Source organism: Oryx dammah, unplaced genomic scaffold (genome assembly GCF_014754425.2).
Source record: "Oryx dammah isolate SB20612 unplaced genomic scaffold, SCBI_Odam_1.1 HiC_scaffold_18, whole genome shotgun sequence".
In the NCBI taxonomy this organism is placed as follows: domain Eukaryota; kingdom Metazoa; phylum Chordata; class Mammalia; order Artiodactyla; family Bovidae; genus Oryx; species Oryx dammah.
Window position 1 is genome coordinate 25,449,450 of NW_024070202.1, and position 12,214 is coordinate 25,461,663.

General features: G+C 42.5%; 1 protein-coding gene across 1 annotated transcript in view; it reads right to left on the reverse strand.

Moving 5' to 3' along the window:
* Window positions 1-11,948, reverse strand: part of CRPPA (CDP-L-ribitol pyrophosphorylase A) — a 362,731-nt gene extending 350,783 nt beyond the window's left edge. The window contains exons 1-2 of the mRNA XM_040260600.1: window positions 11,406-11,948; window positions 381-657 (exon numbers count right to left, since the gene is read on the reverse strand). Of these exons, the coding sequence (XP_040116534.1) occupies window positions 381-657; window positions 11,406-11,662 (534 nt within the window). The 5' untranslated portion in view covers window positions 11,663-11,948. The remainder of the gene's footprint in view (window positions 1-380; window positions 658-11,405) is intronic.
* Between the last annotated feature and the right edge of the window lie 266 nt (window positions 11,949-12,214).

The following is a 12,214-nucleotide window of genomic DNA, read 5'->3' on the forward strand; positions in this document are numbered from 1 at the left end:
GGGTTGTTTTTTTTTTAACGTGACACAACTCCTAGACTTTTACAAGTTTTCCTAGGCATTTTTAGGTAAAAGAATGGAACTAAATATGCAGCTAAGGTCCACCCATTCGCATCTGTACTCTAATGACTTCATTGCATTCTTCTCCAAATAGCTCATATTATATTATGATAAATGACTACATAGCAAAAGAAATTCCAGAACGGTCTCAAAATCTATAATAATATAAACTTCCTAAAACAAATTAGCATAATGTCTTAGGTAATCTTGCCCATTTTAATTAACTTGACATTTAAATACAATTCCATCAAAATCTAGCAAATCAATGGTGTGCTGTAGTGTTTGCCCCTTTTATCCATTCTCAAAAGTATTCAAATACTTACCCCATGTTCCTGAGCAGCTGTGACAACGTTAAGGAGGACATCTTCCTCAACAAACGGTCTCACAGCATCGTGGATGATCACTACTTCTGGCTTTGAGAGTCTGCAGTTGGGCTGATCCTCTGCCAGTGCTTTCAGACCATTAAAAATTGACCTGTGGCGGGTCACTCCAGCTTCAACCAGTGAGATACGTTTATGCTGGTACCTCTGAATAATTCCTTTCATTGTTTCCATGTTCTCTCCAGTTACCGCCACAATAATGTCCTTTATCCAAGGTACTCTGCAAGGAAAGGATGCACATTTCTCCTATCAGTTGATTCTTAAACAACTGAGTTAGTAACAAAACTGGGTTACCAATAAGTACAAACACATTTTCATAAGGACATTAAAAACTCAAAGTTATTAACTAAGTCAATTTCATGCATTTTAATCAGGTCTAGTAAAGGGGTTAAGAATTTGAATTTTTCATACTGTAGATAGAAACACATAAACATAAGTAGTGTTTTTCAATACAGTGTTTTTAAAAAGATGGTCCCCATCAAAAAAATCTTTAAAGAAAAAAAAAAGAAAAAGTAACAGGAATCCATAGGAAAGCTTTATGCAGGACATTTACACCCAAATTAACAGTCACTTCTCCCAGTGTTCTAGTGTGAAAGTACCTTTATGATGAAACATAGATGTACTTTTATTGTAAAACAAAGATATATATATATATCATGCATTTCTTAGGGTAAAATTAAATAATTAGAATATACATCAGTAGATTGAAAGGAAAAAATGTAAGACTATGCTTTTAGGTTGCTTTTTTCTCCAAATACTTCTCTTCACTGCATAGGAACAATTCAAAGCACTTTTGAATTCTAGAAGTTCTGTCTCTTTCAGAAGTCCATCGAGTCAGCAACAAAGTTGGATCACTGAACTAAACTTGGCTTACGTCAAGGTGAAGTATTTTAGCTTCAATAGGGAAACGCAGCTAATTAAATCTGTATAAGTATAAATCAGGCTTAAATAAAACAAAACATATATTAAGGAAATATAAAATTAAAGGAATTCATCTGTTGACTTAGATACAAAACAGACCAGTTTTTTTCTGTTCTAAAACACTTTCTTCAAGACCGAGTGACACACAAATGCTCTCCATCCACAGCACCGGGAGGTGGTGGCTGCAGTGGGGCTGGGCAGACTTCTCTGGAATACCAGTGCTAACAGAGGCAAACAACGTCATACACTCAGAGCTCCACAGCCGACAGGCCCAAGCCAGGAAAACTGCCTCTGGCCCGTGTTATCAACTCTGATTAAAGGTCACTGTAAAATTTAAAAGCATTCTTTGCCTGTGAGATCCTACATGTTCATGCCAGACGGTTAAAGAGACGGAAGAAAGGTCTCAAAATGACAATAATGAAATTAACTATTGAACAATGAAAAATACTGGACCGCTTTGCTCAATAATTAACCATCTCCTGCCTTCTGCTATTGAACAAACCCACCCTGAAACCCAGAATTCCATTCTGCCTGTGGCTACAACAACATTGCATGGATGAACACAACCAAAACTTTACAGGCACACTATCCTTTCATTTTAAGTCCATTCCCTTAACAAATATTTGTTGAGCACTGAATAAATGATCAGCCTTGAGTACACAATGGAAATAGTTACTGCTTTCACAGAACTTACAGAGGACGCAAAGAACACCAACAACTGCTAAGCTGCTGTCAAGGAGAGGTCCAGACTTCAAGACCGCACGCATTCCATTTTTGACCAGTGTAGCGAAGGCCAAGATGATGCTCCCTAAGGAAGCAGAGTTTTCTCAAGTGGAGAGAGGCAGGAAAACAGACAAAAGGATTTGAAAGGAGAATGAGAGGGATGGTTTAAGCACAGGCCAAGACAAGGTCCTGAGGAGCTAAGAGGAAATACCCATGAAAAGGCCCAGGCAAGTGACAGGTTGGCCCACTCCACGGAATCCTCCAACGCCACGTGAGGGGTGTTGGTCTTCAATCTTAAAAAGTGATAGGGTGACCTCCCTGGAGGTCCAGTGGTTAAGGTTCCACCTTCCAATGCAAGGGGTGTAGGTTCGATCCCCGGTTAGGGAGCTATGATCCCACATGCCTTGAGGACAAAAAAACAAAACGTGAAACAGAAGCAATGTTGAAACATAATCAATAGAAGACATTAAAAAGATGGTCCACATCAAAAAAATCTTAAAAAAAAAAAAAAAAAAAGAGTAACAGGAATCCATAGAAAAGCTTTATGCAGGACACTTACACCCAAATTAACAGTTACTTCCCCCAGTGTTCTAAGCACTGTTCAATGACAAAATGGAGATCGTGGTAGTCAAAACAATAACCCTCGAATGACATCTATCACCTAACTCCCAAAACCGAGAATATGTAATATTACCTAACAAAGGAACTTTGCATATGCAATTAAGTTAAGGATCCTGAATTAGAGAGACCTATCAGGGCTATTTGGGTGAGTCCAATATAACCACAAGAATCAAACACAGAAAGAAAGACAAAAGGCTTGGGAGACAAAGTGTGCAGAACAGAAGCATCAGTCGTTATGATACAGGACCATAAGTCCCAGCAGGGCTTCCCTGGTGGTTCAGTGGCAAAGAATCCACCTGCCAATGCAGGAGACACAGGTTTGATCCCTGGGTCAGGGAGATCCCTTGGAGAAGGGAATGACAACCCACTTCAGTATTCTTGCCTGGAGAATCCTATGGACAGAGGTGCCTAGTGGGCTACAGTCCATGGGGTCACAAAGAGTCAGACACTACTTAGCAACTAGGCAACAAAAAAGTCCCAGAATCTGAGAGAGCAAATGGACTGCCACCTGGCAAGTAAACAGACTGTACCTAAAAGATTCCAAAAAGAGCATAGAGCTGCTAATACCTTTATTTTAGCCTTATGAAGCTGATTTTTTGACCTTTGACATCCAAAAGGTTAGGAATGTATTTAACATTACTTTAAGCCACTGAGTTCATGGAAATGTTTATAGGAGCAACTGCTACTGCTGCTGCTAAGTCACTTCAGTCGTGTCCAACTCTGAGTGACTCCATAGACGGCAGCCCACCAGACTCCCCCGTCCCTGGGATTCTCCAGGCAAGAACACTGGAGTGGGTTGCCATTTCCTTCTCCAATGCATGAAAGGGAAAAGTGAAAGTGAAGTTGCTCAGTTGTGTCCGACTCTTAGCGACCCCATTGACTGCAGCCTACCAGGCTCCTCCGCCCATGGGATTTTCTAGACAAGAGTACTGGAGTGGGGTGCCATTGCCTTCTCCAGCAGCTACTAATTTAAGAGCATAAACTTTACCCTGGCTGCAAGATGGTGAATAGATTGGGTGGACAAAGGATGCAGATAGACTAGGTTGAAGTCTATCTGAATAGAGGCTCCTGCTGAAGTCTGGTGAATAATGGTAGCCTGGCTATCAGATGGAGCTTGTGGATGAGAGATATTAATAGTATTCTTCCTGATTTAGTGGTAATAATCCTCCTGAGTCAGTAAGAAAGATGGGCAAAATAAATCATTTATCATGTAACATAAAATAGCTAACATTGATTAACTTACTAAGTCTTAAGCATTAGTCATCTTTTAACCCACATAATCCTCACACTCTATACTGTCTCACATGGGAAAGAAACATCAGAAGGAGCTGATACTCAAATATCTTTATTTTCCTATAGTGCCATCTGATGCCAAAAACAACTTGAAAAAAAATTTACCATTTTTCATCAAAATACAGCATTCTATCTTCTAGAATGTAGGCTCCATGACAGCAAGGACAATGTGAGTTTTGCTCATTGCTTTGCACCTAGAAGGTGTTTGATAATTATTTGGTACTTAATAAACAATTTTGGTCTGGCACATCTACCAGGATCTTAATAAAGCATAGTTCCAAGGATTATGAAAACACAGAAAGCTCTCCTCATCAACCTGGAGAGAATGAAAAGTAATGAAAATGTCTTCCCTGGGCAATGTCGCTTGTTGCTTGTTTTGGTGAGTGTGACTCTTTATTCTGATTTCTAGATTCTAAGGGTTCCAAGGGGCTTCCCTGGTAGCTCAGATGGTAAAGAATCCACCTGCAATGCAAGAGACCTGGGTTCCATCCCTGGGTCGGAAAGATCCCCTGGAGGAGGGCGTGGCAACACTCTCCAGTCTTCTTGTCTGGAGAATTCCATAGACAGAGGAGCCGGGCGGACTATGGTCCATAAGGTCACAAAGAGTCAGACACAACTGAAGCAGCTTAGCAAGCACGCAAGCATGGGTGGCTTTTTGTTTTGTGATCCATCTATCCCCAAACCTATCGGTGCAAACTTAGCAACTGTCAGAACTGCCATCCCAAATCTTACACTGTTGACTTCCCTGGTGGTGCAGTGGATAAGAATCTGCCTTGCAATGCACAGGACACAGTTTCAATGCCTGGTCTGGGAAGATTCCATATGCCACAAGGAACAAGCCCAACCACCACAACTACTGTGCCTGTGTGCCCTAGAGCCTGTGCTCTGCAATGAGAAGCACGGCAATGAGAATCCAGCTCACTGCAACAAAGACTAGCCCTTCATCTCCTTCACTAAGCTGCCAACTCACAGAAAGCAAAGGTGATACCCCAGAGTGTGGCTCATACTAAGCTTTTAGTAATATTAATAGTAGCCAAAGCAGCTAGATATATTCACTGTTTACTAAATGCCATGTACTATTTGGAGCATGTGCCTCTAATAGTTCACTTCATATTCACATCAGCTCTGAAGGAAGTGACTATTATCTTCATTTCATAGATGGGGCAATGACCTGCCTACAATGATACAGCTAGAAAGTGACAGGACTTGGGTATACCCCTATCTGACTTGGGAGCTCACACTCTTAACATCTATAAAAGCACTAACACTGAGCAGTCATAAAATCCATCAGAGGAAAAAAAATCATGTCTGGATCATCATGCCCCAAAAAATTCATTTACTGTGAACATTACCACGGCATTTGTAGTCAAAAATGGTCAAGTTTATTTCTTAAGATTTAAGCAAATCTCAGTATTTCTTCATTCATTCATTCAGTAAACATCCAGTAAGCTTCTGTCATTTGCCAGACATTAAACTAGACACCGGTGATCTGGTAACAAAGAATTCCTGACCTCACAGACTATATACCAAGAAATATCTGTTAAATGAACCAGTAGATAAGAGGAATCTTCCACTATTAGGAATAAAATATGCTCTTGAGTTTATAGAAAAATTTAAAAGTAATCAAATATATTTCACTTTATTAGTAGGACATCACACTAAGTTTGCTTTTTTAAATAGAGAAGTTTTAAGTATATGTTCAGCTTTATCAGTGAACAGGATTTTCTTCTACGACAAGAGCTTAACCTGTACCCTAACCTACTCACCTTTTACCTTCTATAGTCTATCAAAAAGTTTAAAGCAACTTTTAAAGAAATGTTGCTTTTTTGATCACAAGTCACATGAGATTAAATGTTAAAACAGAATAACTAAGAGGGAGAAAGACAGGACATTACTTGACAATTGTCATTCAAATATATGTTGTGAGTTAATGAACACCCACAGGTAATTCCCAATTTTAGTAGAATGCCTTAAAATTGCTATAAAATGATTGCCTATGTTCTATCTATGGAGAAGGCAATGGCACCCTACTCCAGTACCCTTGCCTAGAAAATCCCATGGATGGCGGAGCCTGGTGGGCCGCCGTCCATGGGATCACTAAGAGTCGGACACGACTGAGCGACTTCACTTTCACTTTTCCCTTTCATGCATTGGAGAAGGAAATGGCAACCCACTCCAGTGTTCTTGCCTGGAGAATCCCAGGGACAGGGGAGCCTGGTGGGCTGCCGTAGAAAGGAGTTCAATAAAGTAAAATGTAGATTACGAAGATATACTTGTGGCCTTAGATCATTCCAAACAATTTTATGAGGTTCTGAACAGAAAAATGTCTTAAACAAATGTTTCTCAAACTGCAGATTTCAAAACCCATTAGGAGTAGGAGTGCAAGCTCAGTCATGTCTGGCTCTTTGAGACTCCATGGACTGTAGCCAACCAGGCTCCTCTGTCTATGGAATTTTTCAGGCAAGGATACTGAGTGAGTTGCTATTTCCTACTCCAGAGGATCCTCCCAACCCAGGGATCGAACTCACATCTCTTGCGTCTCCTGCACTGACACGTGGATTCTTTAGCACTGGGGCCGCCTGGAACTCGTTAGAGTATCATCAGATCAATTTCCTAAGTTTAGCCCAACAGTTTTGCATAAATAGTAATTAATAGAAAAGTGAAAACAGAATGTATAGCAAGTAATAAGGACAGATACTGTTCATGAAATTCTCTCAAATTTGTTGTATGCAGTCACGTCTGTGTCATTAAATCATGAGCAAAATCTTTTAAGAATAGGTCACAATGAAAAAGTTCAGAAAAATGTTTTAGCCAGATCTTAAGAGATAATAGGCTTGTTATGCTATTTTGTTCAGCAACCAAGCATACATCCAGCACTTGCAAGCCCTTGTAAGTACTGTTTGTGTTTTAGAGGATTTATTCACATACTTTTCTAGTTATAGAATTAAAAGCCTTTTACAGTATTAAAATTTAATAATGTAGAATCAGGAGACTAAGAAAGGCCTTAGTACCTCACACAGTGCATAGTGAACAAATATTTGCTGAATAAATGGATCTGGCCGACCTCCTTAGCTGAAGGCAAGTCCACACTGAACCCCCTGTGTAGCTGGATTTTATCAATTCTGAATATTTCCTTCCCAGCACATTCCATAGGCAAATACAGACCTAACCTCAAGTTTCATTACACCTACAGACATTTTGAGAAAAAAACACAGTATGCAGATATTATTTTCTCTCAGAATATTTTAACACTTATTATTTGAAATATATTTCTATCAATATGTATATTATATTTTTAAAATAAGTATTACAGGTAGATTCCGTTCAGACAGTTCAGCAAGATCAGTTGAAAACAGATTTAAACAAATGCTTTTTAAAACAGATGGAAAAATCAGGCCCTGTTAATACCGCTTAAGCGCTCTCACCCAGGCTGCAGAAGTTTGGTCCCAAGGGAGAGTGGCAGCTGTGACTCATGCCGGGACACTCACCATGGAAATCAGGCCTCAGGATCGTCCTGTGGCCATCAATCCTCCTCCTCCTAATCCATCCTGATATTTTATTATTTTTTAAATGTATTTATTTTAATTTGAGGCTAATTACTTTACAATATTGTATTGGTTCTGCCACACATCAACATGAATCCATCACGGGCATACACGTGTTCCCCATCCTGAACCGCCCCCCCCCCCCCCACCTCCTTCCCTGTACCATCCCTCTGGGTCATCCCAGTGCAGCAGCCCCAACCCTGGTATTTTAGAAGTAAAATACTGAATTGGTGTGAAGGGGCTGGCTCCTCACTGCCTTGACACATCTCTTTAATGTGGCCCATGAAGGCCTCCAGTGGTCAAGCCCAAAATACCAGTCCTGGTGGTCTCTCTGTCTCAAAGGAGCCCCAGGGGAGCTGACGGGAATGTAAATCTCCAATCACCTAATCTCTTCAAAACTCAATCCCACTCTGGTTCTTCTAAGATAGAGATAGGCCTCTTCCTTCACCTAACTCAGACTTAACCTTTTCATTAATGAAGCACCCAGACAAAAATTTTAACTCAAATTTAGGTATCTGAGCAATCACTCAAAAGCACCCTTAATTCATCTTTTTCTGAATCCTTAATACAACTAATCACTAAAAACTGCCAATTCCTGTCTTCAAAATATTTCTCCTATGTTCCCTACTCCATTCCTACTTTCAGCTTAATGAAAGCTATCCATATTGCTCATTTGGATTAACAGTTATTGCTTTCTATTCTCTTATACTAACAGAGTTTGCAGTGGTTTTCGGGAATTCAGTGGGACAGAACAATTTTTTAAGTACACAAAAAATATTAAAGAAGAAAATTTCAGAAGATCAAATAAGCCTGAAGTTAACACATTGAAAAACACCATGGAGTCTTAAACTATTACTAAAAATGGACTTTCATGGATGTTCCAAGTAATAAGAAAGCAACCTAGTCTCAATCACAAAATCCATGGTTGCCGTAACATCCAAATTGACAAAATGAATTTTTCGTCTGGAGTTATCAGACTCATGGAGACCAACTCATATTAACCAAATTAAAAGGCTCTGAAACGTGAATCTGAATGCCAATGTATTAATATACAATGATATACATTACTATCACAATGTCTGGAAAACTGATCAACACAACAGCAAATTTTCTTCCTATGAAAGATTTCTATGGAAAGCCAATTTATAATAATGTTTTTTGATGAGCATGAAACCTTATCAAGGAACATCTTAAGTAGTGTCCTCAAGAACTCAGGAAGCCTCAGGAGCTATGGAGAGAGAGGAGTGTGCCTAACTTTGCTCATATCTACCCAGCCCACCATCAGCATGAGTCTGAATAAATATGGCCAAAGTTTGCTTCTCTTTTTTGCTTTCATTGTAGTTGTCATTTGACTCTATTTAACTATTTCAGGTTAACTTTAAGTATTTGAAGCCAGAAATTAGATTGCTAGCAGGAATTTTTACTTTCTCTTTCAGACCTGGGAACATATTTTTTTTAAATCAGTAAAATGTAGATATCACTCGATCCACTGTAAGTAGATTTCACAACTTAATTGTCAGAACTTTATGCCCCTACCAATAATACCACTATCACATGATTTCTTACAGCAATGATTCCTTTTACAAACTCAGCTCATAGTTATGTAAAGGATTAATACCCTTGACCTCAGTTCCTCATTAACAAAAAGGAAAAAAAATCAAAGTTCTCTCTTTAAGTTATAATCTGTGATTCAATTTATATTTTATTTCCCCCTAAAAGGCCAGAATGAAACTTTAAAACTTCTAAAAATGTTTTTAATCAACTTCTGAAAGACCTTTGTTCTTAGTACAACCTACAGATTATTTTACATTTGACCCTTTCAGTATAATGTCTGTAATGCAGAGATCTGAACAAGCTGTACAATCTCAGTACACTAAACACATATATACTGCTACACATATAAAGGCTAATTGTAATATACACCCACACTAAACTAGTTTGGATAGACGTAGAGCCTCCATCTCACCAGTTAAAGCCTTTCATCAATATATCCAAGATCTGTGTGAGTTCAGGGATTCTTTTAAATCTCATTTAATCTGATCATTAAAGAAATTTCAACAGCACACAAGTAAAAGGTGGCTAGACTAGAAAAAAAATATCTATTTTTCCGAATTCAACTGAAGCAGAAAAACAATATGAAGTCCCAGACGGTTCACAAGGCAAACCTCTCAATGTCTCCTCCAACTTCTCAATTTTGCAAAGATAGGTGCTTTAATATGTAGCATGTTTGAAAAGTAAAGTACTTCCTTTAGTCTGCCCTAGGCACTAAGGATCTCGTTGGAAAATGAGACTCTTGCTCTTAATTTCTCTATGACCGTGGAGCACTTCACTTGGCCACTGGTGATGCCTCCCGTGTTCTGACAAGTATCTGGCAGTCTAGTTGTTCTTCTGAAGGTTTCAACCAGCTGTCTCTGCAACTGGACACAGTGGCTATCTGCCTGCCCTGTCTTAAACAGTACTTTTAATTCCTGGGCCTTTCCAAGGTTCTGAGACTTCCATCAGCTTGTTTCCTTCACAGCTCTTCTACCTGACAGCTGTGCCTCCACTTCCTTGGGCCTGTTGAAACGTATGGGTTCTAGACTGCCTTTCTTCCAGAGTTTATTGTTCTCTTCTCTGCTCCACCAGCTTCAGCTTTCATGTTTCCCTTCTGGGGCCATACAGTTTCACTTGCTTTGGGTAGATAAGTCGACAAGTAGAAATAAACGTTTACATGGCATTGTTCCACTGAAAACTAAACTAGTCATGCTTCTTAACATTTCCCTATCCTATTTCAGGGCCAAACTTGAGGAGGGGTGGCCTCCTCCTAAGTCCTCATCGGTTGGTCTTTACATTGGTCCTCAGGACCAAAAGACAAGAATTTCCATAATTTACCCTTCGGGATGAAATGCCCTAGGTCTTTTAGCACCAGGCTCTAGGAAAACTATTATCAGTCCGTGGAACCCCATTCTTTAACCAATACAATGGCTTTCATTTGGCAAACGGCTAGGAAGCACCCATATGGTTTCCAAGGATTTCCTGAGACATCCCCAACATAATCATATTCCATAAATTCCTCACGCACTGTAATAGGACCAAGAATGATCTGTTTCAAAATGGAGGTTTTGATTACTTATTATTGCTATTAGGATTTTATTACTGCTGTGACCGAAATGGGCTTCCCTGACGCCACAGTTGGCAAAGAATCCTGCCCGCAATGCAGGAGCCCCAGGTTCAGTCGCTGGGTGGGGAAGGTCCTCTAGAGAAGGATACCGAAACCCACTCCAGTAATTCTTGCCTGGAGAATCCCATGGACAGAGAAGCCTGGTGGGCTACAGTCCATTGGGTTGCAAAGATTGATCGAATTAAGTAAAAAATTTTTTTTTAAAAAGTCTTATTTTTAATTCAACAAGGCCTTCCCAGAATTCTTTTTCTTTAAAATTGATACTTTTTAAAATATACACCTAACTCATTCCACGTTGGCTTCTGGAAATTTAACCACCACAGCAACACTTATGTGGACCTTTGTACTTCTCCCCCACTTCCAATCCCTCCAGCTACACCCCAAAATCCACATCACCCACACAGGGCCCAGAGTTAGAACTAAACGTCCCCGGCCCTAACCCAAGCACTCCCGAGGGCGACTCCACAGGCCGGCGGCTGGGGCAGTAAGGGGCTCCGTGGGGCCTCTCCAGCCTCCCCTTCCGTGAAGGGCTAACAGGAATGGCCCCCGGGCTGGAGGGCCCAGCCGGGGGAGTCCGGCCCCGCAGTTCTCCCAGGGGGGGGCGCCAGCGCAGCCCCAGGAGCAGGTGCGGCGCGCGGGCCGTCCTGGGCGGGAGGCGGGGAGCGGCGGGCCGGGAACCGCGAGGCGAGCCCGGCGCCGCCTTACCTCTCCAGGGCCTGCAGGGTGTAGCTGATGAGCGGCCTCTCCAGGATGGGGCAGAACTGCTTCGGGGTGGGGACGCCCATCCTCTCCCCGCTACCCCCCGCCGGCAACACGGCCGCCACAGCCGGCGCGCGACACCCAGCTTCGGCCCCGAAGCGGCTCAGCGAGGAGGCCGAGGCCGCCGCGTCCGTGCCGCGCAAGCCGCGCAGGCGAGGCCCCGGCTCCGCGGGCCCGGAGCCGCCAGGCCGCCCTGACTCCATGGCGGCGGGCGGCGCGGCGCGCCCCGCTCGCCCGGGGTCCGCTCGGGGCCTCGGCCGGGGTCGTGCGGGAGAGGCGGGGCTGGGGCAGAGCGGGCACGCGGACGGCGCCCACCCGAGCCGCGGGGGCCTGGCCTCCGCACGTTCCCAGGGGAGGATCTAGCTGCCAGTCTTCCCTCGCGGCGCGTCTTCGGCCTCAGTCCCGAGCCCAGCGCCCCCGGGAGGGCTGAGTCTCCCGGCTCTCGCCTTCTCGGGCAGGCCCGGCAGCCCCCGCAGGTGTCAGCTCTCCCTAAATGCCTACGGGTCTCCTTAAACCTAACAGCTGTGCTCAGGCCGCAGAGGTCAGGGCTCCCTCCCATCGCTCTCCCCTCGGAGAGATTTAAAGAGATTTGGATGGGAGTCACGGGATGGGCCAGAGAGATGTCCATCTCGATTATTTTCATTCCGCTCGTGAGGCTTCCTGGCTCCTCAGGTAAAGACAGGTGGACGGGCAAATATGAAATATCTTTGAGCCAAATTGCCGCGGTTACCAAATTTGTCTGCACATCGGAAACA